A 21,126-nucleotide genomic window follows, 5' to 3' on the forward strand; every position below is an offset into this window, starting at 1 on the left:
ATACATATTTTTCCAATTATAATGGCTGTTATGGCAAAACCCACTGATTTCTCCATCAACAGTGTGTTAACTGAACATTTTTGTACAATATTGTTTACACAGAAATCAGTTCATTGATAGTATGTTTGTAAAGGAGAAATCATCTATACAGAAACATTTTTCTCCTGTTTTTAATAAAGAAAACAAAATAAAGTAATTATTTACAAAAAAACGCCAAGGAATTGGTGAAACTGAATGATGCTCCCAAATGCATGTGCTTGTCCCAGTAGGCCATAATAAATTAATTCCTAGATTATCATCCAAATTTTGTTTAAAAAGGAGGGGGGGGGGGGGGGGAGAATTTTATTTTTTATTTTTAAAACAACTATGCAGGGGTTCCACTTGACCCAGGAGTAGGGATTTTGACTCTTGAAATTAGCAAAAGTGTACATACAGACTCCTATGATTTCAACTGAAGGGTCCTTTTTATCAACATGAGATATATTTCAGTTTAAACTGACAAAATCAAGCCTTTTATATTCAAAATGACAACTATTTTTCTATAAATCGAACCCCTGAGTACAAGTCAAGAGAAACTGCAAAAAAAGAATAAAGTAAAAACAAACTTGTAGACTTCCTTTTTTTCACTCATATTACATGTTATCAACATTTTATTTAGTAGCTGGATCGACCTGCGTTTGTGATGGACCAACTTTAGATCGACCAACAAACGCTTGTATACAGCTGGTTTCGCCACGATCATTCGGCGCTTTATGATCTAGACTGCCCGAAATAAAGTCATTGTATAGGTCCAGTGACGAGTTAGCATCAAAATAATTGCACCCAAACCAGTCTTTGAGAGTTTTTTCACATTGAAAAACCGCTACGATTATGGAAACCATAGTGAAAGTTGTTATTTTACAACAATGCTCTTCAATCGGGGGGAGCGTGAGTTTAATTTGTGACACACTTTATCATGTTTATTTTGCAGCAGCATTAAAACAAATATACAGGGCGGCATAAAAAAGAGGGGCGGGCGGGGATGATAATCTAGGAATTAATTTATTATGGCCATATGGGGAAAAACGTATTGGAAACAAAACAATAATGGAGATAATAAAAAGAAGAAAATTGAATAAATGGAGATAATTAAAGCAAGGGACATATCATTAAGTGTAATTATTGTTTCTATCATTTTGTGAAGTTTTAATGAAATGCCATTAATACTTCTCAAGTAATGCTCCGGACAAGCCTTATTTTGTATAATAAAGGGAGATCATTCAAAAACTAGGTAGAGTCGAGTTATGGTTCTTTGACAGTGCACTTCCTGTCAATGGCCTCTATCATTTTGTGAAGTTTCAATGAAATGCTATTAATACTTTTCAAGTATTGCTGTGGACAAGCCTTATTTTGTATACTATGATTAAGTGAAAATCCAATCAAATACCATTAATACCTTTCAAGTTATACTCCAGACTAAAGGGTGACAGACTGACAGATGGACAAAGCGACATCTATATGCTCGCCCTTCGGGGAGCATAAAAATACATTTACATTCTAATATCAGTCAGTTTTAACAATGGTTCACGTTTTATTTCAAGGAAATTTGCAATCTGAAAGACTATAAGTGGGGTACAAATTATGAAATTTCAAGAAATCATCAGCGGTCCACAACAACATGAAAGGAGAAACAAAGCAAAAAGTATAAATTTTATTTTTTAGGGCAGCCATTTCTAATAGCTACCTGAAATTTTTCCAATACTGTCATATAAATGAGTTAAAGTCAACAAAATATGAGTGTTCACTGCCTTTAAATCATTGGTAGGATAGTTCTAGTCTAATTTCATGTAGCCATTGCTGTACTTAGTAACTTATTAACAGAGTATATTATTTGGTTACAAAGCTATCCAAATAAGATGACCACCATTTTCAAAATGACTGCCTTGAATTCGATCAAACATGTGCATATTACATAGTACAGGAATAGCTCTCAACTGGTCATAGCTATAATAACAAGAGGTATATGATGGTGCTAGATCACTCCCTTGATAGAGGGTAATATATGGAAAGAAAATCTGTAAAACTGAATTGGTATCCCCCACCGAACAGCCATGAAGAAGCATTCTCTGCCTCAAAACACTTAAATGCAATTGAATGTCAGTCTTTTTGAAAACTAGACATTCAAAATTATTGATCTAAAACCATTTTTCTATATATCTAGCAACAATGACCTTGGCCTAAAATGAAACAAACGAGTGCCAGAATGTCACAATATACACCCGTTATAGAAAATTTCTTTACACTAGCACAGTCATGTATTTGCAAATGGAATTTTAATTCTGTGGTTGTGTGGTAATTCTTGTAAAATCCATAAAAACACTCCTTACCAGGTAGAAATACCTTAAAATACACATAAAATTTGAAAGTCACATCTATGTTGTACCACAGAAAAGTGGTCTTGGTTTTTCCCTACAGTCAATTATAAAAAAGTTACAATATGAGTTATTTTTCATACAACAAAGGGAAGATAATTTTAAAAAATATCTAAGTCCACACAAAAATCCTAACCAGGTAGAGATAGGTCAAAATACACCTCAAAACTGGATCTAACATGCATGTTGTACTATATAAAAGTAGTCTCGATTTTTCCCTACGACCAGTAATAAAAAGGTACAATACAATAAGCTATTTATAGTAACAACAAAGGGAAGTAATTCTAAACTAGGGACCTGGTTCTTGCGCATGACACTCCCTCTCATGATGGTGAACAATTGTACCAAGTTACATCAAAATCCCTGCATGCATGAAGAAGAAATGCTCCGGACAAAGTTGTCATTCTTGAATCCTTTGACCTCTGTGACCTTGACCTTAATCCTATGGACCTGGATCTTGCACAAGACACTCCGTCTCAAGATGGTGAACAATTGTGCCAAGTAACATCAAAATCCTTCCATGCATGAAGAAGAAATGCTCCAGACAGTCATTACTGAATTTGACCTTTGACCTCTAAGTGTAACCTTGACCTTAGATCTAGGGACCTGGTTCTTGTGCATAACACTCCGTCTCATGATGGTGAACATTTGTACCAAGTTACATCAAAATCCCTCCATGCATGAAGAAGACAATGCTCTGGACAAAGTTTGTGGATGACGCCTGCCAGCCCTTCCGCCAGCCAGGGCCCAGCAAGTATACGACGTCAAATCGACGTCGGTCATTGGTTGGATTTAGGTCGCGATGTCGGCGACCTAAATGCAACATCGAATAGACGTTGAAACTAGGACGTCTAACAGACGTCGGTAGAAGACGTCTAAGCGACGTTGGATACATGTTGGATTTTTTAAATACTTTGCAACAAAACATAATTATATTTTGCTATGATGAAATCTTGAGTTTAAAACAAAATCATAATTTCAATTTCATTTGTACATGGTGATATTGTTAAATGTAGGCTAGTGTTTTCTAGTAAGCATTTATCAGATTAAATTGGTCTGGCGCAAGAATTTTCATTTTGGCTCAATTTTAAACTATGATGTCAGATGAATACTTGGATATTAGTTACGAAATCTGACCCAGTGTTAAACTTTACACATGTAGCTCAGTCAGACACAAGCAACTCGCAGAAATGTTTACACATTCTCATGGTAATTCGATACATTTGCAGACATTTAGAGCAAGTGTATGGATTATTATTCAACACAATTTGTAGAAAGTGAGTATTTTAATATTCATTTCTTAATTAATTGACTTTACAGGTCAATTATTTTCTGTCTTTGAAAAATTCATACAATTCGTAAGAACAAGATAAATAACTTTAACCATAAAATAATGATTATAAACATACATTAATAATAATAGAGATAACTTTGAATAGAATGTTTAAAATTTAAACTTTCAGAATGCCTTTGAAATTACTGAACATTCAAATTTTATATATTTCAGATGAAGTTTGCACAAATAATTGTGAAGATTTTGAGAGATTCAACAAAGCAGAAAGTTCTCCACTGACTACACCGAATTTATGTTGGCCTTATATATCATGACGATAGATGTCGATTGAAAGGAATTTTAGTGTTACATTATTAATAAAATGATTAATAAAGATGAAATGATTAATGTTGGTTCTTTGAAACAAAAAACCGATTTAATTAATATCAGAAATATGACATTTAACCAACGTCAGAAAACCAACGTTGAATCAATGTCAGAATCCGACGTCTAAAAAACTTCCATTTTCAACCAAAATGCAATGTTGAATGAACGTCCATATCCAACATCGTATCAACGTCGTTACGACGTCGAATGCCCACTGGGGGGGCATTCCCATATTACGTCCCATTTTTCAAATGGGTTTATAAAAAAAGTTTCTAAGAAAGCAACCCATTTATTAGCTTTGGTCTGCTTACATCATATCTAACATTATCCTGAGACAAGAGGGCTATGATGGCCCTATATCGCTCACCTGAGTACCATTGCTCTTAATGATAAGATCAAGTTTTGACATAGATCACATAGGCATACACTTAATATCATCAGGATAAATATTTTCTTGTAACAGTCCCTTTTGACCTATGGGTCACATACTAGTCATAGCCAATCTCCATACCAAGTTTGAAGGTTCTTGGCTCAAATGCTGCATTTTTGTACTAGCATGACTATTCCTTACCCTTAAAGACTTAAATAACATTTAAAACTAATCTCATTAGATGCTGCTGAGGTATATTCATTTACATAAAATAAAGGGAAATAATTTGTCATAAATTCAGTCAAAAGTTATCTACGCTGATTGTCAGAGTCCATCTGATGGCATAAATGACATTTCAAATCAGTATCTTCATTGGTTACTGAGATACACCCATTTTAATTTGAAACAAAGGGAGGTAATTTGAAACAAAGGGAGGTAATTTGACATAAAATCAGTCCATAGTTATCTACCCTGATTGTCTCAGTCCAACTAATGACAATAATGAAATTTCAAATAAGTCCTATAAATACTTACTGAGATAAATCCATTTTTATTGAAATCAGGGGAGGTAATCATGCATTGGTAAATGCATGTAGAAGTTATAGAGTACAAGCCTTTACAACAATATATTAGAAAAGTAAGAAATAGTAGAAATTTCTTACCATGGAAGACATAAATAATGTTTCAAACAATCTCATTAGAAGATGCTAGGTATATTCATTTAAATAAAAGATAAAGGGAGGTAATTTGTCATAAATTCAGTCAATATGTATCATCACTGATTGTCCAAGTCCATCTGATGGCATAAATGAAATTTCAGATCAGTATCTTCATTAGTTATGGAGATACACCCATTTTGATTTGAAATAAAGGGAGGTAATTTGACATAAAATCAGTCCATAGTTATCTACCCAGATTGTCTGAGTCCAACTAATGACAATAATAAAATTTCAAATGAGTCCTATAAGTACTTACTGATACAAATTCATTTTGATTAAAATCAGGGGAGGTAATCAGATATAAAATAACTTCAGAACCTATGATTGGATCTGACAGATTCATCATGGAATCCAATATTTATTGTTGTTGAAGATATTTGGCAAGTTTGTATCAAATCAAACCATAAATAAAGTCTCTATATGACTGCACAAGCCAAAAATAGCAAATTTTGGCCCTTTAAGGGGCCATAACTCTGAAACCCATGATGGAACCTGGCCAGTTTTCGAAAAGGAACCAAGATATTATGCCAATAAAAGTTGTGTGCAAGTCTGATTAACGTTGATTGCAAAATGTGGTCTCTATCGTGTTCACAAGCAAAAAATAGCAAATTTTGGCCCTTTAAGGGGCCATAACTCTGAAACCCATGATGGAATCTGGTCAGTTTTCGAAAGGAACCGAGATATTATGCCAATACAACTTGTGTGCAAGTTTTATTAAAGTTGATTGCAAAATGTGGTCTCTATTGTGTTCACAAGCCAAAAATAGCAAATTTTAGCCCTTTAAGGGGCCATAACTCCGGAACCTATGACGGGATTTGGCCAGTTTTCGAAAGGAACCGAGATATTATGCCAATACAAGTTGTGTGCAAGTTTCATTAAAGTTGATTGCAAAATGTTGTCTTTATCATGTTCAAAAGCAAACAAGAGGGCCAAGATGGCCCTAGGTCGCTCACCTAAGAAACACACCATAACAGTGTAAAACATGGTTGACCTAGTGATTTCATGGAAACAAATATTCTGACCAATTTTCATTAAGATTGGACCAAAAAATTGGTCTCTTGCGATAAAACAAGCATTTTCTTAGATATGACCTAGTTTTTGACCCTAGATGACCCATGTTCAAACTCGACCTAGATTTTATCAAGGCAATCATTCTGACCAAAATTCATGAAGATCAATTGAAACATACAGCCTCTATCACAAACACAAGTTTTTTCTTTGATTTGACCAAGTGACCTAGTTTTTGACCTCAGATGACCCATATTCAAATTCGACCTAGATTTCATTAAGGCAATCATCCTGACCAAATTTTATAAAAATCAATTGAAAAAAAACAGTCTCTATCGCATACACAATAATTTTCTTTAATCTGACCTAGTTTTTGACCTCAGATAACCCATATTCAAACTAGACCTAGATTTCATCAATGCGATCACTCAGACCAAATTTCATGAAGATCAATTGAAAACTACATCCTCTATTGCATACACAATGTTTTTCTTCGATTTGACCTAGTGACCTAGTATTTGACCCCAGAAGACCCATTTTCAAACTCGGCCTAGATTTTATCAAGGTAATCATTCTGGCTAAATTTCATGAAGATCAGTTAAAAAATACAGCCTCTATCGCATACACACGGTTTTTCCTTGATTTGACCTAGTGACCTAGTTTTTGACCCCAGATGACCCATTTTCAAACTCGGCCTAGATTTTATCAAGGTAATCATTCTGGCTAAATTTCATGAAGATCAGTTAAAAAATACAGCCTCTATCGCATACACACGGTTTTTCCTTGATTTGACCTAGTGACCTAGTTTTTGACCCCAGATGACCCATTTTCGAACTCGGCCTAGATTTCATCAAGGTAATCATTCTGACCAAAATTCATGAAGATCAACTGAAACATACCGCCTCTATCGCATACACAAGGTTTTTCTTTGATTTGACCTAGTGACCTAGTTTTTGACCCGAGATGACCCATTTTCGAACTCGGCCTAGATTTCATCAAGGCAATCATTCTGACCAATATTCATGAAGATCAATTGAAAAATACAGCCTCTATCGCATACACAAGGTTTTTCTTTGATTTGACCTAGTGACCTAGTTTTTGACCCGAGATGACCCATTTTCAAACTCGGCCTAGATTTCATCAAGACAATCATTCTGACCAATATTCATGAAGATTAATTGAAAAATACAGCCTCTATCGCATACACAAGGTTTTTCTTTGATTTGACCTAGTGACCTAGTTTTTGATCCGAGATGACCCATTTTCGAACTCGGCCTAGATTTTATCAAGGTTATCATTCTGACCAATATTCATGAAGATTAATTGAAAAATACAGCCTCTATCGCATAAACAAGGTTTTTCTTTGATTTGACCTAGTGACCTAGTTTTTGACCCGAGATAACCCATTTTCGAACTCAGCCTAGATTTCATCAAGGTTATCATTCTGACCAATATTCATGAAGATTAATTGAAAAATACAGCCTCTATCGCATACACAAGCTAAATGTTGACAGACAGACGACAGACGACGGACGACGGACATCGAGCGATCAGAAAAACTCACCTGAGCATTGCTCAGGTGAGCTAAAAATAGCAAATTTAGGCCCTTTAAGGGGCATTACTCTGGAACCCATGATGGGATCCAGCCAGTTTTCGAAAGGAACCGAGATATTATGCCCATATAAGTTGAGTGCAAGTTTGATTACAAGAGGACCATGATGGTCCTGAATCGCTCACCTCTTCCCACATGACCCAGTTTTGAGTATGACGTCAATTTTTCTATTATTTGACATAGTGACCTAGTTTTTGAGCTCATGTGACCCAGTTTTGAACTTGACCTAGATCTTATCAAGATAAAAATTCTGACCAATTTTCATGAAGATCCATTGAAAAATATGGTCTCTAGAGAGGTCACAAGGTTTTTCTATTATTTGACCTTTTGACCTAGTTTTCGAAGGTACGTGACCCTGTTTTGAACTTTACCTAGATAACATCAAGGTGAACATTCTCACTAATTTTCATGAAGATCTCATGAAAAATATGGCCTCTAGAGAGGTCACAAGGTTTTTCTATTTTTATATCTACTGGCCTAGTTTTTGACCGCACGTGACCCAGTTTCGAAACTGACCTAGATATCATCAAGGTGAATATTCAGATCAATTTTCATGAAGATCCATTGAAAAATATGGCCTCTAGAGAGGTGAAAAGATTTTAATAATTTTAGACCTACTGACCTAGTTTTTGACCGCAGTTGACCCAGTTTCAAACTTGACCTAGATATCATCAAGATGAACACTCAGACCAACTTTCATACAGATCCCATGAAAAGTATGGCCTCTAGAGAGGTCACAAGGTTTTTTTATTATTTGCCCTACTGACCTAGTTTTTTAAGGCACGTGACCCAGTTTCAAACTTGACCTAGATATCATCAAGATGAACATTCAGACCAACTTTCATACAGATCCCATGAAAAATATGGCCTTTAGAGAGGTCACAAGGTTTTTCTATTTTTAGACCTACTGACCTAGTTTTGACCGCACATGACCCTGTTTCAAACTTGACCTAGATATCATCAAGATGAACATTCAGACCAACTTTCATACAGATCCCATGAAAAATATGGCCTTTAGAGAGGTCACAAGGTTTTTCTATTATTTGACCTACTGACCTAGTTTTTGATGGCACGTGACCCACTTTCAAACTTGACCTAGATATCATCAAGATGAACATTCAGACCAACTTTCATACAGATCCCATGAAAAATATGGCCTCTAGAGAGGTCACAAGGTTTTTCTATTATTTGACCTACTGACCTAGTTTTTGAAGGCATGTGACCCACTTTCGAACTTGACCTAGATATCATCAAGGTAAACATTCTGACCAATTTTCATGAAGATCTCATGAAATATATGGCCTCTAGAGAGGTCACAAGGTTTTTCTATTTTTAGACCTACTGACCTAGTTTTTGACCGCACGTGACCCAGTTTCGAACTTGACCTAGATATCATCAAGATGAACATTCAGACCAACTTTCATACAGATCCCATGAAAAATATGGCCTCTAGAGAGGTCACAAGGTTTTTCTATTTTTAGACCTACTGACCTAGTTTTTGATGGCACGTGACCCACTTTCGAACTTGACCTAGATATTATCAAGGTGAACATTCTGACCAATTTTCATGAAGATCTTTTGAAATATATGGCCTCTAGAGAGGTCACAAGGGTTTTCTATTTTTAGACCTACTGACCTAGTTTTTGATGGCACGTGACCCAGTTTCGAACTTGACCTAGATATCATCAAGATGAACATTCTGACCAACTTTCATAAAGATCCCATGAAAAATGTGACCTCTAGAGTGGTCACAAGCAAAAGTTTACGGACGGACGCACGCAGGCACGGACGACGGACACCGCGCGATCACAAAAGCTCACCTTGTCACTTTGTGACAGGTGAGCTAAAAATCAAGTACAAAATGTGGTCTCTATCGTGTTCACAAGGAAACTGTGGACGGACGGACGATGGACAAAGGGAGATCACAAAAGCTCACCCTGTCACTACGTGACAGGTGAGCTAAAAACCACTTACCTATCCTAATCTTGACCTAAGCAACCCAAAATAGATCTAAAACCATTGCCTCCATGCAAGCTTCCTAAATTCCAAGTTTGGACGTAATACTCTATCCCTTTTAGAAATAATTTTCTATTTTTAGTAAGAACAACCTTGACCCCAGTGACCAGAATGCACAATGTACATGTGGTTCCAAAAAAGCTATATATCTACTAAGTCTGGTCACAATATTCCACAGCAAAAATTGACCATAAAATGACATTAAATTTGCAAAGGAATGCGTTATATAACTACTGAAGGCCATAACCAGTGTAATTAACTGAATCTTGCAGGGCCACCCAATTGCAATTAGCATTATTGCGATGTTTTATTGAAATCCTTCAAACCATGTCTGAGATATGACTCTTGATGCACAGAAAATGGAATGAAAATGCTATTTATGTAATGTAAGTATAAAGGGCCATAAATCTCGTTTTAATATAGCAATCTGTCTGAAACTTGCAGGACAATATTTCCTTAGAGCATTTAACATTTCTACCATCTGTTACTGACATCTTACAAAACAATTCTGAGATATGACTCCAGACTGAGAAAAACTTGAATAAAACATTATTTATGTACCTTATCTATAAATGCAAAGGGCCATAAATCTACAAATCTTACTGAAACTTGCAGGGTCACATTGCCCTATAGCAGTTATCATTTCTACAATGTTGTATTGGAATCCTTTCAACCATTTCTGAGATATGACTTCAGACAGACAGAAAAAAGGACTATAAATAAGAACAAAGGGCCATAAATCTAATCTTCCTCAAACAATCCAACTAAAACTTGCATGGTTGCATTTTTATACAGCAGTTAACATTTCTGAAATGGTGTTTAACCGAGAACAATCAGTCATCATTTGTTTTCAAAATCACCATTCCTCCAACTGAAGTGTGAGATTGCCAACCTGGATCTCTTTCAGAGATCTATAATCTTACCTTCATATATATTTCACTGATAGAGCTTCAAACACCTGTGCTAAAATGAAGAGCTGCAGTAGTTGTTTGAACTGCTTATTGCTTGTGGGAGTAGTGACATCTATATAGGTCCTATAAATAATTATCAGCAGTCTTGATAGGAATTATTGCTTAACTGCACATTTGAATGATTCCACACATCTAATATTGTATTTTATATTAACACTTTCTTCAGTTGTCACTAAAGCAGTATTATGCAGAAAGTATCTTTGCCTACATGAGAATAATTTGTATATATGTGTTGAGATGTGTTTAATCTGCAGCAGCCTTAGCAGCGAAAGTCTGGAAGGTTGAAGCCTCAGAAGTAGATGGCATGTATGTCAGTTGAACCTCCTCTTCTTGACTGTTGTCTGATGTAGCTATTAAGAAAAATATACAACAAAATGAACTAGAGCTATCAATTAAGGTGATCAATACCCCCAAAAGATGCTTTGATACTGGGAAAGTAAAACTAGAGTTGTCACAGGAGTGACGAATTACATACCCCCACAATATGGCCTTGTCACAGAACTAACCCAATTTCAAAGCCAAACTTACTTGACCTTTGACCTACTGACCTCAAAATCAATAGAGGTCATCTGCTGGTCATGACCAACCTATGAAGTTTCATGATCCTTGGCTTAAGCTTTCTCAAGTTATTGTCCAGAAAAGGTTTAAATGTTCTGGCTCACTCAAAACTCAAAATCAATACAGGTCATCTGCTTGTCATGACCAACCTCCCTATAAAGTTTCCTAATCCTAGTCCCAAGGGTTCTGAAGTTATTGTCTGAAAACCGTTTAAATGTTCCAGGCCACTGTGACCTTGACCTAAGACCTACTGACCTCAAAATCATTAAGGGTCATCTGCTGGTCATAAACAACCTCCATATAAATTTTCAAGATCCTAGGCCCAAGTGTTCTCCCAGAAACCGTTTAACTGTTTCATGTTATTGTGACCTTGACCTTTGACCTACTAACCTCAAAGTCGAACTTGACCTGTATTTTACCATGTTACAGCTGTGTACAAAAATTTATGATCCTAGACCCAAGCATTCTCAAGTTATCATCCGGAAACTGTTTAACTGTTCCGAGTCACTGTGACCTTGACCTTTGACCTACTGACCTCAAAGTCAAACCTGACCTGTATTTCATGATGTTACACCTGTGTACCAAAATTTATGATCCTAGGCCCAAGCGTTCTCAAGTTATCATCTGGAAATTGTTTAACTGTTCAGGGTCACTGTGACCTTGACCTTTGACATACTGACCCAAAAGTCAAACTTGACCTGTATTTTCTGATGTTACAATTACGTACCAAAAATTATTTGAATCAGTCAAGCCTTTTAAGAGTTATCATCCAATGAAAACCAACGGACCGGCAGACCGACATTTAGCTCACTCCTATATCGTAACCCCACACCCAAACTTCGTTTTGTGGGGGTATAATAATGTGATCATGACCTTCAAGTGTAACCTTGACTTTGACCCTGGTGACCTGGGTCATGCAATGTTGAAAAGTACCAAAACCTTTTTTTCTATAATAACATTATCCTCATGAATATTAATTACCTTATTAAACATTATAACCTGCTTGTTTATGTCTGAATATTTGGATGTGCTGCTTCTTAATAAATCAATTAACACAACGTAAATGAATGGACCTTGTGACAAAATAAGATTGGAGCTGTCCATTCCAAATATTAATGGCAATTATTTTAACCTTCTGCTGCCAGTGAATCTCTTTTCCAGCATCAACATTTGTATAAATATTTTGTACTTAATTAAAAACACTCATTAATTGTTTAATATGTTAAATTGAAATTTTATTTACATCAGACATAGTCCCTGAAGTGAAATTGTAGATGACAGATATTTTTGATTTACTAAATGAAATAAGGTTATCGGTAACACTGATGGATGCTTCCCAAAAGTACTGTAGCACAAGGGTCTTTTCAGTCATGGAGGTTGTGTTACAACAAGAGCTCGTAGAACACGAAATGCCCCCTTTGATGCATTCAGTAATTGCACAAGGAACAGAAATTATTTGGTCACTGTACACAAAAGTTCTACTGTTCTGGGTCAATGTAACCTTGACCTTTGACCAACTGACCTCAAATCAATAGGGATCATCTGCTGGTCATGATCAACCTCCCTATTAATTTCGTGATCCTAGGCCCAAGCATTTTTGAGTTATCATCTGGTAACCGTTTAACTGTTCCGGGTCACTGTGACCTTGACCTTTGGCCTACTGGCCTCAAAATCAATAAGGGTCATCTGCTGGTCATGACCAACCTCCCTATCAAGTTTCCTGATCCTAGGCCCAAGCGCTCTGAAGTTATCGTCCGGAAACGGTTTAACTGTTCGAGGTCACTGTGACCTTGACCTTTGACCTACTGATGTCAAATCAATATGGGTCACCTGCTGGTCATGACCAACCTCCCTATCAATTTTCGTGATCCTAGGCCCAAGCATTCTTGAATTATCATCCGGAAACCATGTAACAGTTCTGGGTCACTGTGACCTTGACCTTTGACCTACTGATCTCATAATCAATAGGGGTCATCTATTGGTCATGACTAACCTCCCTATCAACTTTCATGGTCCTAGGCCCAAGCGTTCTTGAGTTATCATCCGGAAACCATTTAACTGTTGCAGGTCACTGTGTCCTTGACCTTTCACCTACTTACCTCAAAATCAATAGGGGTCAAATGCTGGTCATGACCAACCTCCCGATCAACTTTCATGATCCTAGACCCAAGCGTTCTTGAGTTATCATCCGGAAACGGATTGGTCTACATACAGACCGACCAACCTACTGACCGACCGACATCTGCAAAACAATATACCACTCCTTCTTTGAAGGGGGGCATAAAATGTGGTCAGTCTGAGTTGTGTTTATTTAACAATGCACTCTGTCTCACTGATCTCTATGAATATGTGGGTGATGACGTAAAACAACTATTTTAAGTTTGAATCAAATCCATATAGTAATAACTGAGATAGAGTGAAAATGCATCAAAATTAACCTTAAATTCAAAGTAAAAGGGGGGAATAATTCATGAAATATTGGTGTGAGAGTTATGGCCCTTCTGCCATATGATGTGGGTGATGATGAGGAATAACTATTTAACGTTTGAATCAAATCCATTTAGTAATAACAGAGATACAGTGGAAGTGCACCAAAACTTTAACCTGACATTCTAAGTAAAAGGGGGGCATAATCCATGAAAAATTTGTGCCAGAGTTATGAACCTTGTGTCACATGATGTGGGTGATGATGTTGACCAATTATTTTAAGTTTAAATCAAATCCATATAGTTATAACTGAGATAGAGTGAAAGTGCACCAAAACTTCAACCTGGAATTTCAAGTAAAAAGGGGGCATAATTCATCAAAAATTTGTGCCAGAGATATGAACATTGTGCCATATGATGTGGGTGATGATGTGGAACAACTATTTTAAATTTGAATCAAATCCATAATTATAGTAATAACTGAGATAGAGTGAAAGTGCACCAAAACTTTAACCTGGAATATCAAGTAAAAAGGGGGCATAATTCATGAAAAATTTGTGCCAGAGTTATGGACCTTGTGTCATATGATGTGGGTGATGATTTGGAACAACTATTTTAAATTTGAATCAAATCCATATAGTAATAACTGAGATAGAGTGAAAGTGCACCAAAACTTTACCCTGAAATTCTAAGTAACTAGAATGTGTCTGTAGGACACAGGGTGTGCCCCCCACTGGTACATTTGTCAAATTTACAAATAAGGGGCAATAATTCAAATGTTTGCAGTCTTAATGGGGTATAGCCTCAACAAACATTTTATGAAAAGGATTCGTTATTCTAGGCCATATACTTTTTGAGCTATGAGCATCAAAAACAAACAAGAGGGCCAAGATGGCCCTAGGTCGCTCACCTAAAAAGCACTCCATAACAGTGTAAAACATGTCTGACGTAGTGATTTCATGGAAACAAATATTCTGACCAATTTTCATTAAGATTGGACCAAAAAATTGGTCTCTTGCGATAAAACAAGCATTTTCTTAGGTATGACCTAGTTTTTGACCCTAGATGACCCATGTTCAAACTCGACCTAAATTTTATCAAGGCAATCATTCTGACCAAAATTCATGAAGATCAATTGAAAAATACAGCCACTATCGCATACACAAGTTTTTTCTTTGATTTTACCAAGTGACCTAGTTTTTGACCTCAGATGACCCATATTCAAATTCGACCTAGATTTCATTAAGGCAATCATTCTGACCAAATTTCATGAAGATCAATTGAAAAATACATCCTCTATTGCATACACAATGTTTTTCTTCGATTTGACCTAGTGACCTAGTTTTGCACCCCAGATGACCTATTTTTGAACTCGGCCTAGATTTTATCAAGGTAATCATTCTGGCTAAATTTCATGAAGATCAGTTGAAAAATACAGCCTCTATTGCATACACAAGGTTTTTCTTTGATTTGACCTAGTGACCTAGTTTTTGACCCCAGATGACCCATTTTCGAACTTGGTCTAAATTTCATCAAGGTAATCATTCTGACCAAAATTCATGAAGATCAATTGAAAAATACATTCTCATTCGCATACACAAGGTTTTTCCTTGATTTGACCTAGTGACCTAGTTTTTGACCCGAGATGACCCATTTTCAAACTCAGTCTAGATTTCATCAAGGTAATCATTCTGACCAAAATTCATGAAGATCAATTAAAAAATACTGCCTCTATCGCATACACAAGGTTTTTCTTTGATTTGACCTAGTGACCTGGTTTTTGACCCGAGATGACCCATTTTCAAACTCGGCCTAGATTTCATCAAGGCAATCATTCTGACCAATATTCATGAAGATCAATTGAAAAATACAGCCTCTATCGCATACACAAGGTTTTTCTTTGATTTGACCTAGTGACCTAGTTTTTGATCCGAGATGACCCATTTTCGAACTCGGCCTAGATTTCATCAAGGTTATCATTCTGACCAATATTCATAAAGATTAATTGAAAAATACTGCCTCTATCGCATACACAAGGTTTTTCTTTGATTCGACCTAGTGACCTAGTTTTTGACCCGAGATGACCCATTTTCGAACTCGGCCTAGATTTCATCAAGGTTATCATTCTGACCAATATTCATGAAGATTAATTGAAAAATACAGCCTCTATCGCATACACAAGGTTTTTCTTTGATTTGACCTAGTGACCTAGTTTTTGACCCGAGATGACCCATTTTCAAACTCGGCCTAGATTTCATCAAGGATATCATTCTGACCAATATTCATGAAGATTAATTGAAAAATACAGCCTCTATTGCATACACAAGCTAAATGTTGACAGACAGACGACAGACGACAGACGCCGGACGCCGGACGCCGGACATCGAGTGATCAGAAAAACTCACCTGAGCATTGCTCAGGTGAGCTAAAAATCCACTATTTTGGCTATTTCAAGGGCTATAACTCTGTAATTAGCACTAAGATTCTCAAGAAGAATGCCAAGTGTGCAAGGTCACCTCATGATAAAGACTCGAGCAAGGTTTCATGAATTTACATAAAATATTTTTTGAGCTGGGCACATAATTAGGTAAAAATGTGCATTTTTTACAATTTCAGGGGCCATAACTTTAACAATAGGAGGTTACTAAAAGCCAGCCAAGAAAATAAAAGATGTGCAAGTTTATTTCATGATAAAGACTTATGCAAGTTTTCAACCATTTATATTAAATGCTTTTTGAGCTAGGTGTGTCACAAGGTGAAAACGTGCATTTTTGACTATTTCAGGGGATGTAACTCCAAAAGTAGGGGGCGGAGCCAGATGAAAAATAGGAGGTGCGCAAGTTTACATCATGATTAAGACTCATGCAAGGTTTCATGAATCTATATCAAATACTTTTTGAGCTAGGCGTGTCACAAGGTGAAAATGTGCATTTTTGACTATTTCAGGGGCCATAACTCTAAAAATAGGGGGCGAAGCCAGACGAAAAATAGGAGGTGCGCAAGTTCATACCATGATAAAGACTCATGCAAGGTTTCATCAATTTATATCAAATACTTTTTGAGCTAGGCGCGTCACGAACTTCGGAAGGACAGACGGACGGATGCACGGACAAGACCAAATCTATATGCCCCCCACCACTCATGGGGGGCACAAAAAGGGGCATAATTCATGAAAAATTTGTGCCAGAGATATGAACATTGTGCCATATGATGTGGGTGATGATGTGGAAAAACTATTTTAAATTTGAATCAAATCCATAATTATAGTAACAAGCAAATTCGATGCATTAGTATCCCCCACCGGAAGGGTTTGTGGTGAGGAATGGCAAAAAAGTATATCTGGCAAAAAGTTAAGGATGTTACTAAGAAGCAAATAATTTCATTAGTCAAAAACAATTTAACAGAAAATGAATGTTGTAAGTGTACATGATAAAGGTATGTTATGTTGATCCTGACTAATGAAGTTATTTTGAATGGATAAGCTAAGCTTTTAGAATTAAATGGAGTTATTTGAAATGTGAGCTTGAAGTGTAACTAGAATGAAATATTGTCTTCGTGTAGTTTGGCACCAAGTGTTGCTATTTAACAAGTACATTTGAACTTAAATGAACAGATGTCGTTAAGAGTGCACAATCAAGTAAGATATCTTGAACATGGCTGGTGGCGGGGTGGGTGTGGATGTTGTTGGTTTGAACATTTTTAAAACTAGAATGTGTCTGTAGGACACAGGGTGTGCCCCCCACTGGTACATCTGTCATAAATTCGGGCCAATAATTCAAATGTTTGCAGTCTTAATGAGGTATAGCCTCAACAATCATTTTATGAAAAGGATTCATTATTCTAGGCTCTTTACTTTTTGAGCTATGAGCATCATAAACAAAAAATCCACTATTTTGGTTATTTCACGGGCCATAACTCTGTAATAAGAGCTAAGATTCTCAAGAGGAATGCCAAGTGTGCAAGTTCACATCACGATAAAGACTCCAGCAAGGTTTCCTGAATTTACATCAAATACTTTTTGAGCTAGGCACATAATTAGGTGAAAAAATGCATTTTTTTACTATTTCAGGGGCCATAACTGTAAATATAGGGGGTGGAGCCAGCCAAAAAATTAGAGGTGTGCAAGTTTATATCATGATAAAGACTTATGCAAGTTTTCAACCATTTATATTAAATACTTTTTGAGCTAGGTGCATCACTAGGTGAAAATGTGTATTTTTGACTATTTCAGGGGCCATAACTCTAAAAATAGGGGGCGGACCCAAATGAAAAATAGGAGGTGCACAAGTTCATATCATGATTAAGACTCTAGCAAGTTTTTCATGAATCTATATCAAATACTTTTTGAGCTAGGCATGTCACAAGGTGAAAATGTGCATTTTTGACTATTTCAGGGGCCATAACTCTGAAAATAGGGGGCCGACCCAAATGAAAAATAGGAGGTGCACAAGTTCATATCATGATTAAGACTCATGCAAGGTTTCATGAATCTATATCAAACGCTTTTTGAGCTAGGCATGTCACAAGGTGAAAATGCGCATTTTACTATTTCAGGGGCCATAACTCTGAAAATAGGGGGCAAAGCCAGATGAAAAATAGGAGGTGCGCAAGTTCATATCATAATCAAGACTCATGCAAGGTTTCATGTATCTATATCAAATACTTTTTGAGCTAGGCATGTCACAAGGTGAAAATGTGCATTTTTGACTATTTCAGGGGCCATAACTCTAAAAATAGGGGGCGGAGCCAGATGAACAAGAGCTGTCTCCATAGGATGACACATGCCCCCGATGGCACTTTGAATGAATAGTTATGGCCGATGTTAGAGTTTAGGACCTTTGACCTACGGACCTGGGTCTTGCGCGCGACACGTCATCTTACTGTGGTACACATTCATGCCCAATAATTTTAAAATCCATGCATGAATGACAAAGATATGGACCGGACGCGCCCATCAATGCACTATCATGAAATATGACCTTTAACGTCTAAGTGTGACCTTGACCTTTGAGCTACGGACCTGGGTCTTGCGCGCGACACGTCGTCTTACTGAGGTACACATTCATGCCAAGTTATTTGAAAATCCATCCATGGATGACAAAGATATGGACCGGACACGAATGCACTATCATGAAAAATGACCTTTAACATCTAAGTGTGACCTTGACCTTTGAGCTACGGACCTGGGTCTTGCGCGCGACACGTCGTCTTACTGTGGTACACATTCATGCCAAGTTATTTGAAAATACATCCATGGATGACAAAGATATGGACCGGACACGAATGCACTATCATGAAAAATGACCTTAAACGTCTAAGTGTGACCTTGACCTTTGAGCTATGGACCTGGGTCTTGCGCATGACATGTCGTCTTACTGTGGTACACATTCACGTCAAGTTATTTGAAAATCGATCCATCGATGACAAAGATACGGACCGGACACGAAAATTGCGGACAGACTGACAGACGGACAGACTGACAGACCGACAGACGGATAGACGGTTCAAAAACTATATGCCTCCCTTAGGGGGCATAAAAATAGGAGGTGCGCAAGTTCATATCATGATTAAGACTCATGCAAGGTTTCATCAATTTATATTGAATACTTTTTGAACTAGACGTGTCACAAGGTGAAAATGTGCATTTTTTACTATTTCAGGGGCCATAACTCTGAAAATAGGGGGCGGAGCCAGACGAAAAATAGGAGGTGCGCAAGTTCATATCATGATAAACACTCATGCAAGGTTTCATCAATTTGTATCAAATACTTTTCGAGCTAGGCGCATCATGAACTTTGGACGGAAAGACGGACGGACGGACGGACGGACGCACGGATGCACGGACGGACAAGACCAAATCTATATGCCCCCACCACTCATGGGGGGGGGCACAAAAAAGGAATGGAAAAAAAAAATATTTTTTTGGGGGTGGGGGAGGTGGGCGGAGGTGGCGGGAGACCGGGTGAGGGTACATAACTTCACAAGTTGATTTTAATGATTATAAATATTGATGGAAAAAAAAAAAATAAAAAAAAAAAAAATTTTGGGGGGGGGGGGGGGTTTTAATGAAAGAGGGGGGGGGAAACCAAATAGGGTACAAAACTCACATGTTTTTAAAAATATTGTTTGGAAAATAAAAAATGAAAAAAAAAAAAAAAAAAATTTTGTGGGGGGGGGGGTGGAGAATGCAAACGGGTGGGAAATGACTGGTTTGGGAGTAACGAGTACGAAGTGGGGGGGAGGGAAGGGGGTGGCCCAAAGGGCAATGGGGTCCCCAAAGGTGGGGGTACACAACTTCACATGTTTATAAAAAATGTTAAAGGAAAAAATGAAAAAGTTTAATAAGGCAATAAATCTTAAGAAAAATTGCCCAAATTAAAAAAAAAAATAGGGGCATCATCAAAGTAATTTGGGTTTCAAATTTTTTTTCAATTTTCATGAAATTCTACCAGTTTTGTTACGGGAGAAAGGGCCCTGCAACTTGGATTTTTCATTAAATAAAGGGGGCAATAACTCGGGGGAAAATTTGGGACCAACCCAAAAAACAAAAAACTTGGGGGCATCATCGCAATATGTTGGTTCATTTTTGGTTTAAATTTTTATGAAATTCCACCTGCTATTTTAAGGGAGAAATGGCTACGGAGGGAGGGGACGCACGGATGGAAAAACGCCATTTCAATCCCCACCCCTTTTCCCTTTTTTTTTTTGGGGGGAAGGGGGGGGGCCCAAAGGAAAGGGGGGTCCCCAAAGGTTTTGGGTACAAAATTTCCACAGTTTAAAATTTAAAAGGGTTCTTTGGAAAAGAATGAAAAAGTTTTAATGAAATTCACAAAAAGGCGGGCGGACGGGGGAATTTTCCATTAAATCGGGGGCAATAGATCCAAAGGGGAAAATTTTTGACCAACCAAAAAAAAAACTTGAGGGGCATCATCGCAGTTTTTTTGTTCTGTTTACTTCAATTTTATAAAATTTTCCCCCCTTCCCTTTTTACTGAAAATGGTTTGGGGGCGGACACACCAAAACCGAAAAACCGAAAATTTAAAATTCCCCCCCTCCCGATTTCATGGCAGGGGATAATAACTGAAAAAGTGAAATGCACCAAAAATTTAACCTGAAAGTCAAAGTAAAAAGGGGGAAAATTTCATAAAATTTATTGGTGTGAATTTAGGGCCCCTTCTGCCTTATGAGGGGGGTGATATGAGAAAAACTTTTTTAAAAAATTTGAACAAACCAAATGAATTTAATTACAGAGATAAGGAAAAAAAGAGGAATTTTAAAAAAAATTTTAAACCCAAAGGTTAAACGCTGAAAGCCCCGACCCGGGGGGGTGATTAGGATAGCTCTCCAAAATTCTTCGTACAGTAGAGCAAAAACA

The 21,126-nt window shown here is 37.0% G+C and overlaps 1 protein-coding gene across 1 annotated transcript in view; it reads right to left on the reverse strand.

Moving 5' to 3' along the window:
- Window positions 1–3,341: 3,341 nt before the first annotated feature.
- LOC123535926 (protein wntless-like) overlaps window positions 3,342–21,126 on the reverse strand; it is a 216,688-nt gene continuing 198,903 nt past the window's right edge. The window contains exon 14 of the mRNA XM_053529210.1: window positions 3,342–11,117. Coding sequence (XP_053385185.1) covers window positions 11,011–11,117 — 107 coding nt within the window. The 3' untranslated portion in view covers window positions 3,342–11,010. The remainder of the gene's footprint in view (window positions 11,118–21,126) is intronic.

The sequence above is a fragment of the Mercenaria mercenaria genome, chromosome 17 (genome assembly GCF_021730395.1).
Source record: "Mercenaria mercenaria strain notata chromosome 17, MADL_Memer_1, whole genome shotgun sequence".
In the NCBI taxonomy this organism is placed as follows: Eukaryota; Metazoa; Mollusca; class Bivalvia; order Venerida; family Veneridae; genus Mercenaria; species Mercenaria mercenaria.